General features: G+C 39.9%; 1 protein-coding gene across 1 annotated transcript in view; it reads right to left on the reverse strand.

Moving 5' to 3' along the window:
• UBR1 (ubiquitin protein ligase E3 component n-recognin 1) overlaps positions 1 to 24,254 on the reverse strand; it is a 150,601-nt gene that overhangs the window by 19,234 nt on the left and 107,113 nt on the right. The window contains 10 exon segments of the mRNA XM_014459411.2: positions 2,486 to 2,542; positions 4,416 to 4,524; positions 6,167 to 6,300; positions 12,358 to 12,445; positions 12,892 to 13,042; positions 14,050 to 14,117; positions 16,072 to 16,168; positions 19,123 to 19,178; positions 21,062 to 21,210; positions 22,245 to 22,338. Of these exon segments, the coding sequence (XP_014314897.1) occupies positions 2,486 to 2,542; positions 4,416 to 4,524; positions 6,167 to 6,300; positions 12,358 to 12,445; positions 12,892 to 13,042; positions 14,050 to 14,117; positions 16,072 to 16,168; positions 19,123 to 19,178; positions 21,062 to 21,210; positions 22,245 to 22,338 (1,003 nt within the window).

Raw genomic sequence — 24,254 nt, forward strand, 5'->3', positions numbered from 1 at the left:
ATGCATTGGGCCTCTAGTCTATAATAATAAAAGTATAATATGCCAATTAGACTGGACGACCTTCTGGACGAAGCCGGGGCTGTGAGGGAAGCCTGAGTCCCGAGTGCCTGCCGGCGGCCGGAGGGAAGCCCGGGTCCCGGGTGCAGAGGGAAGCAGGTGCCAGCAGCTGGGGAAGGAAGGTCCACTATTGCACAAATTTCGTGCATTGGGTCTCTAGTTAATAAACAATAATACAAGAATAAACTGTGTTTTACGTACTCACATCTATAAACATACTTTTGCCCACCCCTGTATTATATATATATTTTTAAAATATATTTTATTGGTTTTTTACAGAGAGGAAGGGCGAGAGATAGAGAGTTAGAAACATGGATGAGAGAGAAACATCCATCAGCCGCCTCCTGCACACTCCCTACCGGGGATGTGCCCGCAACCAAGGTACATGCCCTTGACCGGAATCGAACCTGGGACCGTCCAGTCCGCAGGCCGATGCTCCATCCACTAAGCCAAACTGGCTAGGGCCCCTGTATTATATTTTATCTTACTTATGTCTTGAATTTATGTATATAATTCGATTATAAACTACACATTACAAAACTCTATGTGTTATGTCTTTTAACTCTCCCAGAGTATTTAGTATCATGCTGGGGAAGTAGCAGATGTCTAAAAGGTACACAATGAATTAGAACAAAGGAAAAATGGTATGAGATTAACTAGTCCTAAAATATGTATGTACTCATCTTCTAAACTTTTTTCTACTTTTAAGATCTTTCTTTTCTTGGTGATGCGAATACTACTGCATCTGAGCACAGGAGCTGGATCTGTTATCTCTAAATCAGTAAAGCTGGGTTAAAGTAGGTTAAATTACCAGCCATCATACATAAAAAATAAATGGATAGCATGTGCACATTTACAAGGAAGGTGAAAGAGTTCAAAGGGTGAGAAAAGATGTAAAAAGAAAGTGGCAAATGTACATTATCTCAGTGTTTGCTTTAGTCATAGAAAAATGGTACTGGTGTTAGTATTTAAGGCTGAGCGGGTGGGTTTCAACTCTTCTGCTTGCTTATTGATGCAACTCAATTTAAATAAAAATTAGACACTGTACATAATATAAGCCAGGCCCTGGAGGGGATACACAGAAGATAAGCGTGCAGTTTTGGCCCTTGTTGAGTTTACTGCTAGTGATGTAGTGTACTGGCAGGTACACATGCACACGCATGTCAACAGACATTAGACGATATATTAGGATAGGCTTTTTGGAGAAGGGGATATTTGAATTAGTCCTTGAGGAAGAATTGAATTTTGATGGAATCATAACTTGAGGGAGAGAGGAGGGCTAAAGAAGTTTTATTGGGCTGAAGCATTGTCCAGTTCTCCATCAGAAGGACACTAGTGTTGAGAATATAACTCCACATCTTCCAGTACTTTGAAAAAACCTCAGATTCATGGCCAGAAGGACCCATCCTTGCAATCCATAACAGAAGGCCACGCATCTGAGATTTCATATTGTTGGAATCAGCTTTCTATAAGTTTGGTGTGGCTGAACCAAGAAAGAAGGCATATGCAGATTTCCATAGAAATTCTGATGCCATGAAAGATTTTGAGGAGATGAGGAAGGCTGGTATCTTTCAGAGGACAAAGTGATGATCTTGGAATGTAAAAAACTTCTTTGGGTTGAATTCCATGGAAGTTTGTCACTGATCTGCGTTCCTGAACTATGAAACATGAATATCTGAGCTAAGGAATAATTTCTCTTGATAACTAAACAATTAAGAAATACTAAAAAAAAAAGTTTTGTTGGGTAATCTAAAACCATATAGGTAGGAAGGGAAAAGAGAGAAAACAGTTCTATTTATATCTTTATATATTACTGTATTCTCAAAGGAAAAAAAGTAATTTATAGGAATACTGTCACTACCATCTGATGGCTCCAAGATGCCATTCCCTTCCTTTGCCTTTTTTTCTTGTTGTTAATCCTCACCGAGGATATTTTTTCCATTGATTTTTTTGAGAGAGGGGAAGGGAAGGCGAGGGCGGGTGGGGGGTCGTTCAGGCAGACGTTCACACAAATGAGAGAGACACACTGATTGGTTGCCTCCCACGCGTGCCCGACCTGGGGGTAATCGAACCTGTAACCCAGGTATGTGCCCTTGACTGGGAATCAAACCCGAGACCCTTTGATGTGCGGGCAGATGCGATACTCTATCGACTGAGCAACACCAGCCAGGGCACCTCTGCCTTTTAATGGACTTGCACTAGCTTAAGGAAGAGGAGCTGGTGGGCATCAAACTATTTGGGAAAATGCCAGTCAGTCCAAGTGAAAAACAAATGTAGGAAGAATCTGACTTCTGGCAAAGACCTAAAAGAAATGTAGGAAACCAGATACTTAGTGAGAATGAAGACAGACTAGAAAGCTCAACAAATCAACTAGCTTTGGAAATATAACTTGTAGATGGGGAGAAAAGGACTAAAAAACAAAACCAACCTGACTATGGTGCTTTTTTGCTTCAAGCAGTTCAGTAAGGCAGGATCTGCACACCACCTATATGAGGAGCAAAGAGAAAAAGCAAATAGGTCATCAAAACTTTAGTACAATAGTCACCATTGAGTCATTCTTTCCAAATCTTTCTGTTTCTTCTTTCCAAATTCCTTCTTTTAGACTTTTTATTTTATATCTTGTCCCCTCTCTCCCCTACTTTTTTTATATCTCCCTATTTATTGTTCCCCTCTTTTGATTAATTTCTTTTTTAAATTGTTTATCAATCAAGGTTCTAGTAGGAAAACAAAAACCATTCTGAGTACTTTAGCAAGAGGGACTTTAATCCCAGCAATTGGTAATAAAAGATAATAGAAGGGCTGAAGAGCCAACCAGGAGACAAAACAAAAAACAAAAAACAAAAAAAACAAGGCAACCCAAAGATTAGCCAATAACAGGAAGCTCCCACCCCTCCTAGGCTGGAAGAAGAAAAGAAAATAATGTATTACTGAAGCCCCGGGGCTAGGGTCACCAGTGGATTCTGGAACCACAGCAGCCTTGTCTGGTGGGAACTGGAGCAAGAGAAGAGCTACAGCCACTGCCAGAGATGCCCCACCAGGCAGAGAGAGGCAGTCTAAGGACTCAGGCTTTTCTCATACTCCTGGCTTCTAATATCTTGTCAGTGTCTCCCACTGGCTAAACGCAGGCAGAAGCCAATTGACAAGGAAGGGAGACTGGAAAAACCTGCAGGGGTCAGTCTCCTGCACTACAGAGCATAGGATGAGAAAGGGCTTTGAAGCAAGCAGGGTCAGGAATGGTACAAAGGGCAGGACTTTTTGTTTCAAAGTTTAAGTTTTTATCATTTGACTATCCTAGAATTAGCAAATTCAAAATGTATCAATTCCAAGAATATAAAAGTAAAATTAGTATAACCTACTGTGATTATTATAATCAACACAAAGCATGATACTGATTTTTTTCCCCATTTTGATTCATTTTTAACACACTGAATACCTCATGAAAAATGAGTAAACACAGAAAAGAACCTAACGAGATGAAAGCACAGAAAAAGATGACAAAAGACAGGCAGACATTCACACAAATCCTGACAGGGACATGGAAGGGCAAAACACATTGATTAAAGAAAAAGGCAGACAGTTAAAGGTAATCATTACCTTTAACTCAACCCGTGGGTTGCGAACAATGAATATACATCCTGCATATCAGATATTTACATTACGATTCATAACAGTAGCAAAATTACAGTTATGAAGTAGCAAGGAAAATCATTTTATGGTTGGGGTCACCACAACATGAGGAACTGTATTAAAGGGGCGCGGCATTAGGAAGGTTGAGAACCACTGTAAGGAAGTCATGGAGGTAAGAGTAACACAGTGGAAAATGACTGAAAATGGTGGCAGCAAAGACAAAAGTAAGGAGATTGCAGGTTAGGAGGGTAAAGAGTGATCAGGAAGACCAATAAGTAATGGGGTAGAAAAAAGCTTTTCTGAAAGCAAGACACACTTCTCTCAGGGAAATGTAACTGATACATTTTTTATCTACCAACTGTTTTGGATATAGCCCCCAAATGGGGTTCTTTTGATACTTAATTGTGACTTTATGGCTACTGGCAACATGGTTTTTACTGACACTCCTTCCACCCCAGTTTAAAACTGCGATGATGAGACAGTAGCTCTGGAGAAAATAAGTACAGTGAATGGTACTTGGTGGAACAAGTAGAAAGTACATGGTGGAACAAGTAGAAATTCCAGCTGCCCATGGCTCTTAGTCTTACCCCAATTCCTTTAGTGGGTAAATTAGGAATCACCTATATTTTTGCCATCTTCAATCAATGCTAATCAATTTAAAAGCTAGCAAGTAATTTTATCTTTCCTAAACTGTATAATAACTCAACAATGATATTTTGTCCCCATAGTACCTCTGGAGGAAGGGTTTTACAGTATGCCAATATTCCTGGAAAAGTAGGAACAAATTTGTGGGTAAAGATAGATAGGTACAGAGTGCACTGTACTCTCCTTCTGTAGAATCTGCAAGAGAATAAAAATACATTTAATAAGCACATTATTCTTTTCAGGTCAACCTGTTAATAGAGGTTTTTCATTGTTTATGTGCATTTCTATACGCTCTCTATACAGAGTGTATTTTGTACTCTATAAAACTCCATAAAAGCGATCCTTTTAAAACACAAATCTGATGAAGTCATTCTCCTGATCAGATGTCTCTAATGTTAAACCACCACATGATATGAAATACAAAGTCCTTATTGTGGCATACAGACCCTACATGACCTGCCCCTGGATGCCTCTTAGACCTCATCTCTATCACCCTCCCCTTGCTCATTGTGCTTCAGCCACACTCTTCTTTTTATTATTCTTTGTCAAGAAAAGCATTTGCATTTATTACTTCTTCTGCTTAGGAAAACTCTTTCTTCAACTCTCTGTCAGTTCAACCCAGCTCTGTTTTTTCTTTTTTTTTTTTTTTTTAAATATATTTTATTGATTTTTTACAGAGAGGAAGGGAGAGAGATAGAGAGTTAGAAACATCGATGAGAGAGAAACATCGATCAGCCGCCTCCTGCACATCTCCTACTGGGGATGTGCCCGCAACCCAGGTACATGCCCTTGACCGGAATCGAACCTGGGACCCTTCAGTCCGCAGGCCGACGCTCTATCCACTGAGCCAAACCGGTTTCGGCGCAGCTCTGTTTTTTCAATGTCTCTTTGCTCAATGTCTCCTCACAGAAAACCCTCCCATTATTATTTTCCTTTGCAGTACTTATCACCATTTGACAAGTTTATCTGTCTATTTATATTTGGTCTAACCCCAATAAAAGAAAGAACTTTACCATATTACAACACTGACTAGATTAGATAAATTAATACATGATTTTTTAAAACTGCAAACAACAGATCTATAATGGTAAGTACTTGAAAAGTAGCAACCTATTTTACATAGAATCAGGACAAACCTAGATTCAATAAATCCTACTAAACTGAGTTCAAAACTAAGAAACTGATAGCCAGTAAAGTGGACCTGGTCAGTTTAATCTCAAAGGATGAAAGGAAGAATCTACACGCAATTTTGGTGACTCTACCAAAATCATACAAGTGCTCTGATTTTTACCTATACAAATCCACACAGAAGCCTTCTTGACTTTGATCTAGATTTAAGGCAAGTTAAGGAGAAAATGCCTCTGTTAAATATACATGGCCTTGGTTTAATACTGGAGACCTTTCCCAGGAGCATTTTAATTCTTTTATAAAATAGACATATGTTCAAAATTTAAACAACTGAGTGTACAGTAAAGTTTTCCTCCTACCTAGCCAAACATTTCTCTTCCCTAAGAGCAACCAATTTTCCAATTTCTTATATATCCCATCCTATCAGTTATATTCTGCATGCAGGCATTTTATAAACTCAAACACATTAACTATACATAGAAAGGACCCATGAGTAGATTTTGTAGATTGTGAGGCTAATCTGGTTTTCGGTCTGACCTTTAACCTAACACCAGGGCAGGGACACACATGTTCAGAGTGAAAACTGATGAGTGAGGTGGGGAATACTAGAATTAGGAAGTTTTTTTATGCTCTCCCTTTGTATTCTTGAGGCTGAAAGTAAGAAAAACTAGCCTCTCATTTACTACTATGATTTCATTTTTCTACTTACTGGTAAACAGGTCTTCAGGTGGAGTTACTCGAAGTAAATAGTGGAAAAACAATGCAGCACAACGAAGGTAAGGCATGATGCCATTCTTCAGCGAGACCCACAAATACCAGCCAGGAATATCACAGGCAACACAGCTAAGAGGCAATAATTTCAGAACAGAACAGAATACTGATGAGCTTAAAACTCTAGATTTTAAACAGACCCTCTTTCAAAAACATAGCTAAGCATTTAAATAATTTTTATCCATTTAATTTTTAAACATTTAAAACAAAATATTTAACTAGCTAAAGCTTCAGTCTATACATCTAATAATTTCCTAAAGAAAACCACAGGTGACGTCAGAGGAATGGTAGCGTAAGAGATTCCCTTTGGTCTCTTCCCTTGAAATTTCAACAACTTGAACAGCTATCTCAACAAATGATTCCATGCTCAATGCACAAATACACCTGAGAGATCCACAGGTGTGGATCATCTAAAGATGTGGACAAGTAGAGCAAAAGGGGAAGGCAAAAGGGAGAGGGGCTGAAACGAGCCAGGCATGCTCACAGCGGGGCTCTGTTGAAGAGGGGAGGAATCCAGTGGTGGCTGACATTCCTTTCAGCCAGGAGGAGACTTAGTGGGCAGGAGTGAGCAATACAAGCTGCAGCTGAGCTGAGAGACCTAAGCAAAGACACATACAGTACATGGTAGTATGGCCATGATTATCAAGCGGTTGGCATTTCAGATGGAGAAACAAAGCCACGGAGTTTGGCCACCTTTCCTTAGTCTCCCCGAGCAGTGGTCGCCAACCTTTCAGACCTCACGGACCACCAGTGGTCCGCAGACCACCAGTTGGCAACCGCTGTCCCAGAGCATGCCTCCCTCTGCTCTTGGTATTGGGTTGCATAGCACATTATCTGTGAGCCGGAGAACTAGCACTACAAAGTAATCCCATTTTTTTCTGAGTGAAAGGTGCACTCTGTGACCGGTCCCGGGGAGGGGGAACAAGGGGAACCCTGTGGAGGCCCAATGCATTGCAGCTACACAGCAGCCAGAGACAGTGGTGGTGGGTTGACACTGTGGTTTCACAGAGCTAATAAAAAAAACTAGTGATTCAGCGCCACCAACTGGAAAAGAGTAGAAAGACCTCTTTATATGAATCTTGAAGTGCCACTCACACATAAATGTCTAGACAGGAAGGAACCCATCAAATACCATGAATAACCAAGGTAGTGAGGCAGATAGAAAATGAAAAATCTTCAGAAAACACACTTAAAGACACAGAAACCTGTGACATAAGTGACAGAAAATTCAAGATTGCAGTTCTGAAAATACTCATTGAGATGTAAAAAAAATACAGCAGACAATTTAGAAAACAACTTAATGAACAAAACCAGTACTTTACCAAAGAGACTGAAACTTTAAAAAAGAACCAAACAGAAATACTGGAGATGAAGAATTATATAAAATAGATCAAGAATAAACTAGTGCCCTAGTTGGTTTGGCTCAGTGGATAGAGCGTCGGCCTGTGGACTGAAGGGTCCCAAGTTCAATTCTGGTCAAGGGCATATGCCCGGGTTGTGGGCTTGATCCCCAGTGGGGAGTGTACTGGAGGCAGTCGATCAGTGATTCTCTCTCATCATTGCTGTTTCTCTCTTTCTCTCCCTCTCCCTTCCTCTCTGAAATCAATAAAATATATGTTAAAAAAAAAAAGAATAAACTAGCGAGCACAGAAAATAGAGCAAACCAAACAGAGGAAAGAATCTATGATATAGAAATCTAGAAATGACGGAAAGAAAGAGACTGACGTGAGCATAAAGAAAAAGAAAAAAAGACCTCTACAAGAACTATCTGACTCTATATATTTAAAAGCCTAAGCAACCGTTACAACCGAACAACCGGTTGACCAGTAGCTATGACACGCACTGACCACCAGGGGGCTGACACTAAACACAGGAGCTGCCCCCTGGTGGTCAGTGTGCTCCCACAGACAACCTCCTGTGGCCCCTCCCCCTCAGCCGGCCAACCTCCCACAGTCCCTCCCCCCGGCCAGCCCCCATAGGCCTTGATTGCTGGCCAGGCTGAGGAACCCCACCCGTGCATGAATTCGTGCACTGGGCCTCTAGTATAAGAATAATAGGCATACGGGAAAGAGAGGGAGAAATGGAAGAGAGCCTATTCAAACAAATAGTTGATGAGAATTTATCAAACCTATGAAAAGAACTAGATCCTCACTTCCAAGCAGTAAACCAAATACCTAGTTACCTCAATTCAAAGAGGCCTTCTCCAAGTCACATTGTATTAAAACTTAAAAATTAATGACAAAGAAAGAATTTTCAAGGCAGCCAGGGAAAAGAAAGTAACCTATAAAGGAAAGCCCACTAGGTTATCATTGGACTCCTCAGCAAGCCAAAAAAGAGTGGAACCAAATATTCAAACTACTGAAAGAGAAATATTACCCACCAATAATAATATATCCAGAAAACTTATCCTTTAAATATGAAGGAAAAATAAACACTTTTCCAGACATACAGAAGCTGAGGGAATTCATTGCCAGAAGACCTATATTGCAAGAAATACTCAAGGGAGGTTTTTCTACCGGAAACAAAGAACAAAAGGTCACAGTCCAGCTAGTGTGGCTCAGTAGTTGAGCAATGACCTATGAACCAGGAGGTCAAGGTTCAATTCCTGGTCAGGGCACATGTCCGAGTTGCAAACTCAATCCCCAGAGGGGGGCATGCAGGAGGCAGCTGATCAATGATTCTCTCTCATCACTGTTGTTTCTATCTCTCTCTCCCTCTTCCTTCCTCTCGGAAATCAATAAAAAAAATTTTTTTTTAAAAAAGAAGTATGTCTTCTTGATATAGTGTCCCCATTATCATTATAAAATGTTCAACTTTGTCTCATTACCTTTATTATCTTGAAATCTATTTCATTAGATATAAGTATGGCTAAACCTGCTTTTCTGTGTATGTTATTTGCTAAAGAATCATTTTCCACCCTTTCAATTTGAATCTAGATTCATCTTTGCAGCTTAGATGTGTCTTCTGAAGGCAGCATATGGTGGGTTTTGTTTGCTGATCCACTCTGCTACTCTGTGCCTCTTTTTTGGTAAATTCAGTCCATTTACATTTAGGGTAATTATTGATGTGTTCCTGGTCCCCCAATGGGACTGGGAATTGAACCGTGATCTCCTGGTTCATAGGTCAACACTTAACCACTGAGCCACCGTGGCTGTATATATGCACCCAATCAGGGAGCACCAAAATATATAAAGCAACTACTCATAGAATTAAAGGGAGAAATAGACCAAAACACAATCAAAGTTGGGGAACTTAATACTTCATTGACAGCTCTAGACAGATCACCCAAACAGAAAATCGACAAAGAAATGTCCTTAAATTAGACCAAATGGACATAATTGACATTTACATAGTCTTGCATCCAAGGACATCAGATAATACATTCTTCTCTAGTGCACATGAACATTCTCAAGGATAGACCATATGTTGGGCCACAAAACTAGGCTCAGCAAATTCAAGATGATTGAAATTATACCAAGCATATTCTCAGACCACAATACTTTAAAATTAGAAATCAACTGCAAAAAGGAAGTAAAGAAGCCTACAAATTTGTGGAGATTAAACAACATATTACTAAAAAATTGAGAGCCCAGAAATAAAACTGCAGGTATATGGGAAAATACGTTTTTTTTGTTTTTTTTTTTAAATCCTCACCTGAGGATATTTTTCCTTTGATTTTTAGAGAAAGTGGAAGGGAGAAAGAGAGACAGAGAGAAACACTGATGTCAGAGAGACACATCAATTGGTTGCCTCTGGCATGCCCTGGACCAGGGCCAGGAGCCTGCAACCGAGTACGTGCCCTTGACTGGAATTGAACCCGGGACCCTTTGGTCTGCAGGCCGACGGTCTATCCGCTGACCCAAACCAGTTAGGGCATAGGCAAATACTTTTTAACAAAGGAGCTAAAAACACACAATGGAGAAAAAAGCCTCTTCAATAAACGGTGCTGGGAGAATTGTAAAGCCACATGCAAGAAAATGAAACTAGATAACAATTTGTCCCCTTGTACAAAAATTAATTCAAAATTAATTAATTATAAAGACCTAAATATAAGATCTGAAATATAAAGTACATAGAAGAAAACATAGGTACGTACTAAACTTATTGATCTGGGTCACAGAGAACATTTTATGAATTTGACCCCAAAGGCAAGGGAAGTAAAGGCAAAAATAAATGAATGGGACTATATCTAAAAAGCTTCTGCACAGCAAAAGAAACTGGCAACAAAACAAAAAGGCAACCAACTGAATGGGAGATGATATTTGCAAACAACAGTTCTGACAAGGGGTTAATAAAAACATATAAAAAACTCATACAACTCCACACTAAACAAAAAATTCAATTAAAAAATGAGCAGAGGACCTGAACAGATACCTCTCCCAAGAAGACGTATAATTGGCCATCAGATATATGAAAAGATGTTCAACTTCACTAGCTATTAGGGAAATGCAAATCAAAACTACAATGAGATACTACCTCACACCTGTTAGAATGGCTATTATCAATAAGACATGTAATAACAAGTGTTGGAGAGGTTGTGGAGAAAAAGGAACCCTCATTCACTGCTGGTGGGAATGTAAACTAGTACTAGTACTATGGAAATCAGTATGGCAATTCCTTATAAAATTAAAAATAGAGTTACCATATGACACAGCAATCCCTTTTCTGAGTATCTATCTAAAAAAAACTCCAAATAATTTATTTGCAAAGACTTATGCACCCCTATCTTCATTGCAGCATTATTCATGGTGGCCAAGAAATGGGGACAACCAAAGCATCCTTTTTTAGAGGATTGGATAAAGAAGATATGGTACATATATACTATGAAATGTTACTTAGCCATAGGAAAAGATGAAATACTGCCATTTGTGACAACATGCATGGAACTTGAGAATATTATGCTAAGCAAAATAAGTCAATAGAAAAGACTAAGAACTATAAGATTTCACTCATATATGGGATATAAAACTGAAACTCATAGACACAGACAGACAATGCTATGGTGGTTACCAGAGGGAAGGAGGTGGGAGGGTAGTAAAGGATAAAGTGGGCCAAATATATGGTGAAGGAATATGATTGGACTTTGGAAGATTGGCACACAATGCAATATACAGATCATATATCAAAGAAATGTACACTTGAAACCTATATGACCCTATTAACCAATGAATGTCACCCCAATAAATTTAATAGAATTAAAATTAAAAAAAGGAAATTACAAATCCTACATCCTTTACCATGTATATTTTTAAGACAAAGAACTACTTTCTTCTTTTTCCTAATCCTTATAATGAAATATAGAGCAGATACATTTATCATGAACCCAAGTAGCTAGGTGAGCTAAAACAAAATTAATAATTTCCTGATTTCTGTATTAAAATTAACTGGTAATTTGTAGAACAGTAAACTATCCTATATGATACTGTGATGGTAAGACACAAAGAGTGAATATAATGTAAACTATGGACTTTAGTTAATAACAATGTATTAATATTGGTTTATCAAATTTACCACACTAAAGGAAGATGTTAATAATAGGAGAAATTGTTAGAGGGAATATATGGGGAACACTGTACTTTCTGTTAAATTTTTCTGTGGTTATTGAACACTTACCAACCTATTTTCTATTTTTCTACATTTATTTAAACTAACTGCTGCCACCTAAAAAAATTCTATCAAACTTTGCCTATATTTCCATAATATTTACAAGAGTAAACATGTGCCAAAACTTCTTTCAGTCTGAGAAACAAATACTATTAAATGGCTAGCTATTATTCCAAAGCCCTCTGTTCGTTTTTAAAATTAAAATGATTCAAAAGTTATACTGTCAAACAACTGAACAAAGACGTGGAATTATTAAAACAATACTAAGATAGCCCTAGCCGGCTTGGCTCAGTGGATAAAGCATCAGACTGTGGACTGAAGGGTCCCAGGTTCGATTCCGGCAAAGGGCACATGCCTGGGTTGCAGGCTCAATCACCAGTAGGGGGTGTGCAGGAGGCAGCCGATCAATGATTCTCTCTCATCACTGATGTTTCTATCTCTCTCTCCTTCTCCCTTCTTCTCTGAAGTCAATAAAGAAAAAAAAAATACTAAGATAGATTATACTAATGGACTGCTGCTACTCACCCACTTGTATATTGAGAAACTTCTGCCATAAAAGAAGATGCAGAATGAGCCTCTTCACTGTCTTCTTGAATCTGAGCAAGGGGAAGGCCTGAAAAAGAATTCTGAAAGATAAATCTATAAACTGGCTATTCCATTTACAAATTACACCTCAATTTCATGGTTCCAGGATAATAAATAATGTCTTTTCAAGTGAAGATTTTTCCCATGTTCTCAATCTAAATAGTTGATTCTGATATTAAAACTATTTTGTAAACTTTATCAGTATATTACCCAGAGAAACAAAAAGAGCAAAACCACAGCCTAGCTAAACATGGATATTTAATAAATATTTATTATTATATAATAATTTGTAATGATATATAAAGAGCATCCATAAAGAACAAATGAATGATCCTTCAACATCAGACAAAATACAGAACTTAGCAATATGTGATTAACCACAGTACAATTAATTTTGCCAATAAATCATGGGCAAATGTTATTTATAGTTAAATAATGGGAATTTGTCAGTAAGTAAGATAGCAATGTAGTTACCTGTGTCTATGGTAAGAAGTATCTGAAGTATGTGTGCCATGGTGATCAAATGAAAGAGATAAAGGTGGTTATAAGAAGAACTAATTGATGAAGGCTGTAGATCAACAGTGTCATCCCAATACAAGGATGGGAATGCTAACACAGCACCTACCTATAAGAGAAAAAGGACATCAACATGAGTAACAACAAAGACCAACACAAATTAATCTCATAACTGTAAAGGGCACCAGATGCTACATCGTGTTTGTACGTTTTTTTTTATAAATAACTATCATAATTTTCCTAATTATTCAAGAGAATATCTTAGAATATAATGTACCATAAATGGAGGACAAAAGTCATCAAACAGGCTATTCCTTTGCTGAGTCTGCTTATTCTAGTTCTAGGCAGTGGTCTCAACTCTGTGAGGTTCAGAAGATTCAATAAGTGAGGATTTTTGAGCAGATAGCTCAAAAGCTCTTAAAATAACACTGATACACAGGTTCCACTCCAGCCCAACCTAATCAAAATCTCAGGGTTTAGGGTTCTGTTTACTAGCATTCTTTTCAAAGTTCTCCCAAGAGATTCAAGACAGGGTTGACAACCACTAGGCAGAGGCCTGCAAAATGAGGGATGAGAACACTGGCTAACACAAATTCCATGCTCCCAATCTCACCACTCCTTTCCCTAGAGAATGTGTTTCAAAGGAATTAGATCATCACAGGAATGGAAAAGTTCTTCAAGCAACTCACAAAACAGTTGCCAGACATCCATGTGTTTGGGGGAAGCCTAGCTGTGTCCCTGGCCAGTTCCTATCACCAAATAACTAACAATTTTAAGATAGCTAAAGCTGTCATTCACTGCTTATAATGTACATAAGTTAAGAAAAAGGGGGAGAAGGAAAGCATTATATATTAGAAAAAAGTTTGCTTGTATAATTATAATCAACCATGACAAGACCTATTACAAAGTAAAGAGTAAATGTGCTTTCATTTTTACAGTGGTTTTGATGGTCTCAGTCAAATCTGTATCTATTTGTAAACACAACAGACAAAAGAGACAACTTCATAGTTTGAGTACCAAAAGCTTATAATCTTGAACAAAGAGCATAGATTTGAATTAGAACACATGAAATTATAAACTTGAGTGACTTTTAATAAAATTTCATTAAACTCTTACCAAAACATGAAATAGATCTATAGATAGAAGGCAAGGTGTATCTTCTGATTTTAGGTTAGGAAGGACAACTAAAATAAAGAAATAATTATAAGTCAGTCAGTAAGACAGCAATGTAGTTAAATATAATGCAAAATATAAACATCTAAAACAAAAATATAATTGGATTATAGAATGAAGAATCTGATAAACTGGTACATTATAACTTTAAGATATGGGAATCATAATTAAATATAAACTAAACTGAGAAAAGGCTCCTGGAAGGCCTTGAATAAATCTAAGGGTTAGAAGATAGAATATAGGAGGCACAGGTAAAGAAACTAGGATAACTGAAATAGAGATTGTTCAATAAAATTTGCTGAATAAAAAGAATTACTTTTATACAATGTTCTCTACTTTCACCCCCTAATTAAAAATTTCTAAATGTTCTGTGATAAATAAGTGAATAAATTTGGGGTTGGAAGCAGGGAGAGCATGCAAAGCTGTGTAAGTGAAATGAGGATGGAGAAGAGCCTCCTAAACAAAATAATGGTTAATATGGATTGATGACTGGGAGGAAATGCAGATAGCTCAAAAGCTATTGACTTTCTAATTTAGTCAGTCTCTAAATTTACAAGTGAGGGAATAAGTAAGAAGGAAGTAAATCAAGAATTTAAAACAACAGTAAGGGTTGTCTATATATAAAAATGAGAAAATTAATTGTATTTCAATAAAGCTGTAACTTTTTCAAATGAAGGCAAGAAGACTCTTTCCAGACTAGGTTAATTTCTTAACCCCAAATTCAAGAGTCTGAACAAAAAGCATTAAAATTAATTAGGAGCATAGGTTTTTGAGTAAAAAACGGGTTCCAATAGTGGTTATGATTATTTGTCATAGGCAAGTGACTTAACTTATCTAAGTCTACAGTATACACAAGATTGTTAGTAGGCTCATTAGCATATGCATTTAAAGCACTTTTCCGAAGTCTGGCATATACTAACCATTTGATAAATGTTATTAATATTGGCTTTATAAAACAAACTAAAGTGATCACAGGATGTTGTCATTAACTAGCTCTTTGTTCTTGACAAGTCACTTGTTTCTAGTTCTTATTTCCTCATATGAAAAATTTTCAGTAATATTTCTGATATATCAGTTAACATGTCCATGACACTATCTTATTTTCTTCTGTGTTATAAACTTCTTTGTTCTCAAGACATTTTAATAACTCTAATCTCTTGTCCTGAATTCTATCATCTTTTCTGCCATATTTTGAGGTATTTTAAAAATCATAAATCCCATAATGTGTGATAAGTGCAAAAGCAGGGAGATGCCCTAGCCGATCTGGCTCAGTGGACATAGCATCCGCCTGTGGACTGAAGGGTCCCAGGTTCGATTCCAGTCAAAGGCACATACCGGGTTGTGAGCTCGATCTCCAGTAAGGGGTGTACGGGAGGCAGCTGATCAATGAGTCTCTCTCATCATTGATGTTTCTCTCTCTCTCTCTCTCCTCCCTTCCTTTCTGAAATCAATAAAAATATATTTTAAAAAAATAAATAAAAAAGCTGGGAGATTATTTGGAAGTGCTAGTAAAACAAGGTATTCAAATTATGACTGAAATGAAAAGAGATACCAAGAAATTAAAAAACAAAACAAAACTATGCAAACAGGACAAATTGTTCAACATAGCAAGAGGTCTTTTTTATTTTTATTGACTTCAGAGAGAAAGGGGAGGGAGAGAGTGATAGAAACATCGATGAGAGAGAATCATTGATCTGCTGCCTCCTGCATGGCCCCTACTGGGGATCGAGCCTGAAACCCTGGCATGTGCCCTTGACTGGAATCGAACTTGGGACCCTTCAGTCCACAGGCCAATGCTCTATCCACTGAGGCAAACTGGCTAGGGCTGTATGTTTTTATTTTATTTTTTGTTTTTGCGTGTTCAAAATGAGTGCAGTATGTTGTTTCTTAACAAATACACTGCCAGCCATGTGATGAAAAAGAAATGTAAATAATAACATAGTAATAATTCAGAGAAGACTCTACCTGAGAGGAGACGAATCAGAAGTTTCTGTATCAGGACTTGAGGACAGGTACTCCTCTGTGCAATGGCAAACTGCATTAATGCTTTCAGACCATTATGCTAAGTTGTAAGAAAGGGGAAGATAAAAAGATAAGGGAAGATAATAGACCTAAGTCATTCACTGTAAAAATAATTAGTTGCAGACTTATTATACATTGTACATTCTTACAAATAAATTACAATATTTTTAATACTTCTATAAAATTTTATGACCTTCCCAAATTTTTAATCAATTTCCCATGACAAAGAGGTATTAAAGCTATAATCATTTCAATTTTCATTTAAGTATTCATTTTCTCCAGAGTCAATTTCTTAAATGCTTGATCCAATTTATTCTATTGAGACCCATACAAATAAATATGTTAATAGAAATTACAAAATGATGGCAGGAAACCAGTGAATTCAGGGAGCAGTGCTTCTATTTCCCAAACAGAAGGAAGAGAACTAAAGGGAAGCCTACTGTGGACTGTAAGTCCCCTGTGCCAGCTGTCAGAATAAGAGGGTAATGGTTAGGAAGGAAGTGGTCTAGGAAGTCCTTGGTTGCCCATTCTGTGTTTACGGAACTACTGAGCACATTTCCTAAGTACCATTTTCAGGGCATGTAATGAGGCTTAGGTCTGAGGCAGGAGTACAGTCCTGTAGTGTCAGGATATGCCCATCAAGGAGCCATGGCTTAGTTTTATTCTTTTATTATTATTACTAGAGGCCCGGGGGGGAGGGGGGGTCCCTCAGCCCGGCCTGTGCCCTCTCGCAGTCTGGGACCCCTCAGGAGATAATGACCTGCTGGCTTAGGCCTGCTCCCGGGTGGCAGAGGGCAGGCCCAATCCCTAGGTGCAGCCCCTGGTCGGGCTCAGAGCAGGGCCGATTGGGGAGTTGGGGCGCTGCCCCGTCATGCACAGAGCAGGGCGGATCGGGAGGTTGCGATGCCACCCCTAGTCACGCTCAGGGTACAGCGGATTGGGGGGTTGGGGCACCGCCCCCTGTCACACTCAAGGCAGGGTCGATAGGGAAGTTGCGGCATCACCCCGTCACGCACAGAGCAGGGCCGATCAGGGGGTTGGGGTGTTGCCCCCTGTCATGCACAGAGCAGGGCCCATCAGGGGGGTTGGGGCTCCGTACCCTGTCACACACAGAGCAGGGCCGATCAGGGGGTTGAGGAGCTCCCCCGTCACTCACAGAGTAGGGCCGATAGGGGAGTTGGGGCACTGCCCCCTGTCACACACAGAGTAGGGCGGATCAGGGGGTTGGGGCGCTGCCCCCTGTCATGCACAGAGCAGGGCCCATCAGGGGGGTTGGGGCTCCGTACCCTGTCACACACAGAGCAGGGCCGATCAGGGGGTTGAGGAGCTCCCCCCTGTCATGCACAGAGCAGGGCCCATCAGGGGGTTGGGGAGCTCCCCCCTGTCATGCACAGAGGAGGGCCCATCAGGGGGTTGAGGAGCTCCCCCCTGTCACTCACAGAGTAGGGCCGATAGGGGAGTTGGGGCACCGCCCCCTGTCACACACAAAGCAGGGCGGATCAGGGGGTTGGGGCGCCGCCACTGTCACACTCAGGGCAGGGCCGATGAGGAGGTTATGGCTCTACCCTGTCACACACAGAGCAGGGCCCGTGGGGGGGAGGGGGTTGGGGCGCTGCCCTCTATCACCCACAGAGCAGGGACGATCAGGGGTTGGGGCGCTGCACCCTGTCCACACAGAGCAGGGCCGATCAGGGGGCTAGGGTGCTGCACCCTGTCACACACAGAGCCCGCAGGGCGATCAGGGGGTTGGGGAGCTCCCCCTGTCACGCACAGAGCAGGGTGATCAGGGGGTTGGGGAGCTCCCCCTATCAGGCACAGAGCAGGGCTGATCAGGGGGTTGGTGCACCTTCCCCTGTCACGAACAGAGCAGGGTGGATAGGGAGGTTGTGGCCCCGCACCCTGTCACACACAGAGCCGCAGGGTGATCAGGGGGTTTGGGCGCTGCCCCCTGTCACGCTGATCCCGGTGTCGGGAGGCCTCGTGGCTCCGCTGATCCCAGAACTGGGAGGCATATTACCCTTTTACTATATAGAATAGAGGCCTGGTGCACGGGTGGGGGCCAGCTGGTTTACCCTGAAGGGTGTCCTGGATCAGGGTGGGGGTCCCCACTGGGGTGCCTGGCCAGTCTGGGTGAGGGGCTGAGGGCCGTTTTCAGGCTGGAGGGTGACTGAAGCTCCCAACCGCTCCTTTTTTTCTTTTTATTCTGGGCCAGCTTTAGCTCTGAGTCCTCGGCTGCTGAAAGCAGGTTTCTGGCCTTTGTTTACCTTCTGTATTTGTAAAAGGCAAAAGATTTATGCGGTCTGAAGAGAAACCAGAGCATACCTTCTGTATTTGATACAATGTTGCGGTCCGGCTGGCTGAAGCCTGGCTGACTAACGCAGGTTTCTGGGGTTTTGTTTAGCTTCTATATTTGCAACATAGTTGCTTAGAGTTGCAGCTGAGAGGCCGGCAAGTCAGGCGGGGAACGCTGGAGTCTGCAGTCACTGGAGCAAGCAAGCCTCCCTGTTCTCTTCAGTGCATGGCTGCCGGCCGCCATCTTGGCTGGCAGTTAATTTGCATATCGCCCTGATTAGCCGATGGGAAGGGTAGCAGATGTACGGCTAATTACCATGTTTCTCTTTTATTAGATAGGATTCTTGAATTCGGTATGATGATTTATCTAGAGCTAAGCCACCATTAATAACTAAACTTAGTAAGAAGGAAAAATGTAGGTTTTTAATTTTGCAATAAACAGAGAAGGGGAGAAAAATTAACTAGTATCATCTGAAATCTCTCTTAATTACATTGAACTACCAAGATTGAGTAAGCTTTAAAGTATACAATGGCCATTCAGGCTCTAGGAGACTGAAGTAGCTCCTTAAAAAACAACAACATAGAATGCTGATAATTTTATAGAAAAAGGAATGAATAAAGAATTTTGAGGAGATATATTAATTGCAGATTCCTTAAAAGATCATACCATGAGTTACATGTACTCTGTAAGAACACACATACCTGTCTATTTTGAAGTGCTCCAAATAGAGGTTTTCCTTCATCTCCCAAGAGGTTTTCTCAAAGAGTAAAAAAAAAAAAGGTAATAAATCCTGAATATTTGGTTTCTGTCTAGCAGATGTTCTTTTACTAATTACATTTTTGATCAGATAATTTGCACTTCTCTGTTTCAAAGTTTCATGTTGAAGTCTATGCCAAAATTTCTAAATCTTTGAGTGAGAGAATATTATAGAGCCAAAGACAGACTGTTTATAAATTGCTACTATATAATAATTTCCCTGTAGCAATCTATAAACAATACTTGGGCAAAACAAAGCTTCCTGGTTCATTTTTCCCCTTTTAACATCTCTTCTGGGCAAAAAATTTCAAATAAATAATTTTTATATATAATTGCAACCTATTTTTATTATAGTTGACATATAAGTCAATCTATTGTGTTGAAAAATGCATAAGGCAGATGCAAATAAGTTTATTGTTGTTACAGACAGTATTAAAAAGAATTATTACAGATTAAGAGGAAAAAGATAAAGTTAAAAATACAAAAAAATGAATTCAGGAATATATTCTGCCTTGTTGGCTAGCATATTTATTGCTAAGCTACTCTTTTTTTCCCCACCAATTCTCAGCAGCAGATACATCTATGAGTGGGGAAGACTTATTTCCTTTTTTCTTCCTCCCCAATATTGGAATGTTCTTAACTCTGACAACACATTCTGTATATGTCGCTTCATTCTCATAGAAAATGAGATATGTTAGTTAGCAGCTTATGCACTAGGAATAAAGTACAGTATTATGTCCACTGGATAGAAAAGCACTATAGTAAAAACAATGTAACACTATATTAATCAAATAGAGTCCAATTACTAGATTGCAGAACCACATATGAAGATACAGACCTTTCTCCAGTGAATTTCTCATCTCGTTTATGACAAAACTGTGACCTTTTTTGTTTAGTGTCTAAATATAAATTCTTGATTCCTAATGCTTATATTCCTACACCAAAAGTCAGATTTTATTGTACTTCAACATATTGTTACTATTTCTCATTTAAAAAAATATTTTTATTGACTTCAGAGAGTAAGGGAGAGGGAGAGAGAGATAGAAACATCAATGATGAGAGAGAATCATTAATTGACTGCCTCCTGTATACTCCACACTGGATATCGAGCCTGCAATCTGGGCAATGTATCCCGACTGGGAATCGAACCATGACTTCCTGGTTCATAGTTTGATGCTCAACCACTGAGCTATGCTGGCCAGGCTCAAATATTTTTTGCTTGTATTACCTATTTACCATTATTATAGTTAAAAAAGAGATCAATACAAAAATTCCCAGACTAAATGGCATCAGGCCAGACTAATGTACTGAAATAGTCTTCAAACAAGTTAAACTATTTAGGGCTATCAGGGATAAAAAGGAATAATTTTTAGTTGGTCAATATTAATTCTATTTTTACTAGAGGCCCGATGCACAAATTTGCACGGGGGGGGGGGGGGGGATGGGGGAAGGGGTCTCTCAGCCCGGGCTGGACCCTCTTGCAAGCTGGGACCCCTTGGGGGATGTCTGCCTGCTGGCTTAAGCCTGAAACCCCTCCCACCCCCAGAATCAAGGCTAAACCGGGGAGGCAGAAATCCCTCTCGGAGTCCAGGGGTCTTCAAAATCTGGGGACCCCTCGCTCCTTTCTGCCTGCCTGCAGTGGAGGCGGAAGAGGCTCCCACCACCATCGCTATGCTTGCAAGCCATGAACCTGGCTTCTGGCTGAGTGCGCTCCCCCTGTGGAAGCGCACTGACCACCAGGGGGCAGCTCCTGAGTTGAGTGTCTGCCCCCTGGTGGTCAGTGCATGTCATAGTGACCAGTCCTTCTGCTGTTCGGTCGATTTGCATATTAGGGTTTTATTATATAAGATAAAACATCCAAACCAGTTCTTTTATAGGCTTTACCTATGGCCTGGAGAGTGAAAGCACATGTGCTCCAGGTCATCATGGGGACTCGAGGATCCGTTTCATCAGGAGGCACTTTCAGTCCAATTCTATACACTGTTGTGGCAAAGAGAATGACCATTTCCTTGATGCTATTAGAGTATTTTATCCTAAAAACAAAATAGAAAAAACTTATATAATGATTTAGTCACAGGAGCTAACTACTGAGAAGTCTAATTAGGTATTGAAGCAACAAACAATTTAACCCCTTTTGACAAAATAAGTTGCCCTTTGTCAAGTTAGAGATTAGAGCCTCTGTAGAAAATGTATTCAGTAAGAAAAAATGGGAAAAACAGAACTGTGTCTCCTGTAAGTAGAAAAATCTTACAAACTAGCTTCACTTCCTATGAAAGATGCAGTAAATGATCACAGCAGAAAAGGGCCCAGGCACAAATTAAGGGATTGAACAGAAAAGAAATAAAATTAAGAGGAAAGGGATCAAACATAAGTTTTAGTGTCTGGGAAATGGACCTAGAAGTACTTTTGTGTTGAAAGACTGTGTGGGGGGTGTTGATAATACCGTGTACTTGGAGAGATAATTTCTGGTTTCCTGAACTTCCATTTATAACAAGTAACACCCATTTTCAGTAGCAGTGGGATACATAATATAAATAATCATAAGTAGAAAAAAGTACCTCAGATAATATTCTTTATATAATTCCTGATTTAGATACATTATATTTTTCAAAGTGTCTTCACATAAATATATTTCCAATAATCTTATGAGGTGAGTTAGGAGATCATTGTCTCAATTTTATAAACAAGAAAAATGAATTGGGGGAGGGGGAGGTGACCTGAGCTTTTCAGAAGTCACAGAGCAAGTTAGATGTGACTTTAACTGAAGTCTCTTAAATTCTGCTCTTCTTGTAGGCTGGACTAAATATAAATGGCATTATTGTTGGACAAAAATAGTTAATTATAGGCATAGTTCACCCTAATATATATTACTCTAGTATTTCAAACCACTTAATTTTATTAATACAAATAAAATTCTAGGGAGAAAGAAAAAAGATAAAAATGGGATAAAGAAACAATTTTACAAATAAAACAGAAAGAAAATAAAATACAGAAGCAAGGAAGAACTGTTCTCTACTCTAATTTTCACAACTATCTACAAATTTCTCTTAATTACTTAGATACTTACGAAGACTGAATTCCATAACTCAGGATAGAATGGAACTCAAAAGTGGAATCACCCATCCCTTGATCAAATAATACTGGAATTGTTGGGTTTTCTCCTTATAAATTAAAAGGAAAAAGAAAGAAAAATCATGAGAGTTTAGTCTGACACACACTTTTGTAGCTTTTTAAAGTTATATATGGTCATTTTCAAAAACTTTGAAAAAGCTAATAAATAACAAATCTTTCAAAGTTTCTCCATACAGATAACTTTGTGCGATAGTCTTCTGTTCTCCCTATAACTGTTACACATTAGATTTTTTAAAAAATTGATTTGAGTGAGAGAGAGAAAAAGAGAGAGAGATTAAGAGATTTGTTGTTCTATTTATTATGCATTAATTGGTTGATTCTTGTATGTGCCCTGAGAGGGGACTGAGCCCACTAGGGCTCGATGCTTTTTAAAAAAGGACAATAGCTATAGTACTGTTCTGTATCTTGTTTTTTCACTAATAGATCAGAAATGTCTTTACACATCAATAACTTTCCACCTTATCTTTTCATTTTTAATAAATGCATAGTATTCTATTAGTAAAGCAGCATATATTAGTGGATAAGAGCAAAGGATTTGTAACCAAACTGCCTGGGTTTGAATCCTAGCTCTGCCACTGACTGTTACAAAGACCTTGGGTGAATATTAAACCTCTCCGTGGTCCCATTTCCTCATCAAATCAGAACTGTTGTTCCCCTATCTGGAATAAGTTGTTTTTTGTTTTTGTTTTCTGGTTGCTTTCAATATTTCCCCCCCTCATCTTTGTTTTTTAGCAGTTTGCATATGATCTGAGTGTGGTTATCTTTAAGTTTATCTGTCTGAGGTTCACTGTACTTCTTAAATCTGTCAATTTAAAGTCTTTCACCAAATTTGGTAAGTTTCTAGCCATTATTTCTTCAAAAAATTTTTTTCTGTACCATCCTTTTTCTTTTTGGGACTTCAATGAAACAAACATTGAATAAAAAATGATTCCATAACGTCCTAAGGCAGCCGTGGGCAAACTACGGCCCGTTTGAAATGAATAAAACTAAAAAAAAAAAGACCGTACCCTTTTATGTAATGATGTTTACTTTGAATTTATATTAGTTCACACAAACACTCCATCCATGCTTTTGTTCCGGCCCTCCGGTCCAGTTTAAGAACCCATTGTGGCCCTCGAGTCAAAAAGTTTGTCCACCCCTGTCCTAAGGCTATCTCTTTTTATTTCATTGCTTTTTCTGTCTATTCTACAGATAGGATAATTTCCACTGATCTAATTTCAAATTTACTGACTCTTATGTCTCAATCTCCATTTTACTACTGAGCCCATCTAGTTAATTATTATTTCAGTAGAGGTCCAGCGCATGAAATCGTGCAGGTAGGGTCCCTAGGCCTAGCCTCCTTCGATCAGGGATATCTTCTGCCCATTCGTCAGTCCCCAGGCTGAACATTGCCTCCACTGCCGGGCTGTCAGGTCTTTGGGCTCACCAGCTCATCCCCGGCTGCTCGGGGGCTCAGGCCTGTGCAAAAGCAGGCGCTAGAGACTTCATCTCCATGCGTGTGTGCCCAGCCCACTGCTGATGGAACGTGCTGCCCTCTTGGGGCCACTCACGTGGGTGCCGCCGCCACAGCTGGGGCTTGCTTGAAGCGCTGATGGAAGCTGTGGGGCACGCCGCGACCAATCTGCCCTGGCGAAAGCGGCCCCGAAAGGGCAGTGCATTCCATCAGCAGCGGCCCGGTGCACACGCATGGAAGTGAAGTCGCTAGCGCCTACTTTTCCACAGGCCTGAGCCCCTGAGCAGCCGGGGATAAGCTGGTGATCCCAACGGCCTGACAGCCAGCCCGGTTCTCCCACCACCCACCCCGATTCCCCTGTTCACCATCACTGATCCATCAGAGCCTGCGGGCCGGGGGCAGGGACCAAGAGGTCAGCCGGTCAGCCAGCTTGCCAGTCCCAACCCTCCACCACTCCCAGGCCGGGGGGAGGGACTGAGAGATGGTCAATGC

The sequence above is a fragment of the Myotis lucifugus genome, unplaced genomic scaffold (genome assembly GCF_000147115.1).
Source record: "Myotis lucifugus unplaced genomic scaffold, Myoluc2.0 scaffold_109, whole genome shotgun sequence".
Classification (NCBI taxonomy): Eukaryota; Metazoa; Chordata; class Mammalia; order Chiroptera; family Vespertilionidae; genus Myotis; species Myotis lucifugus.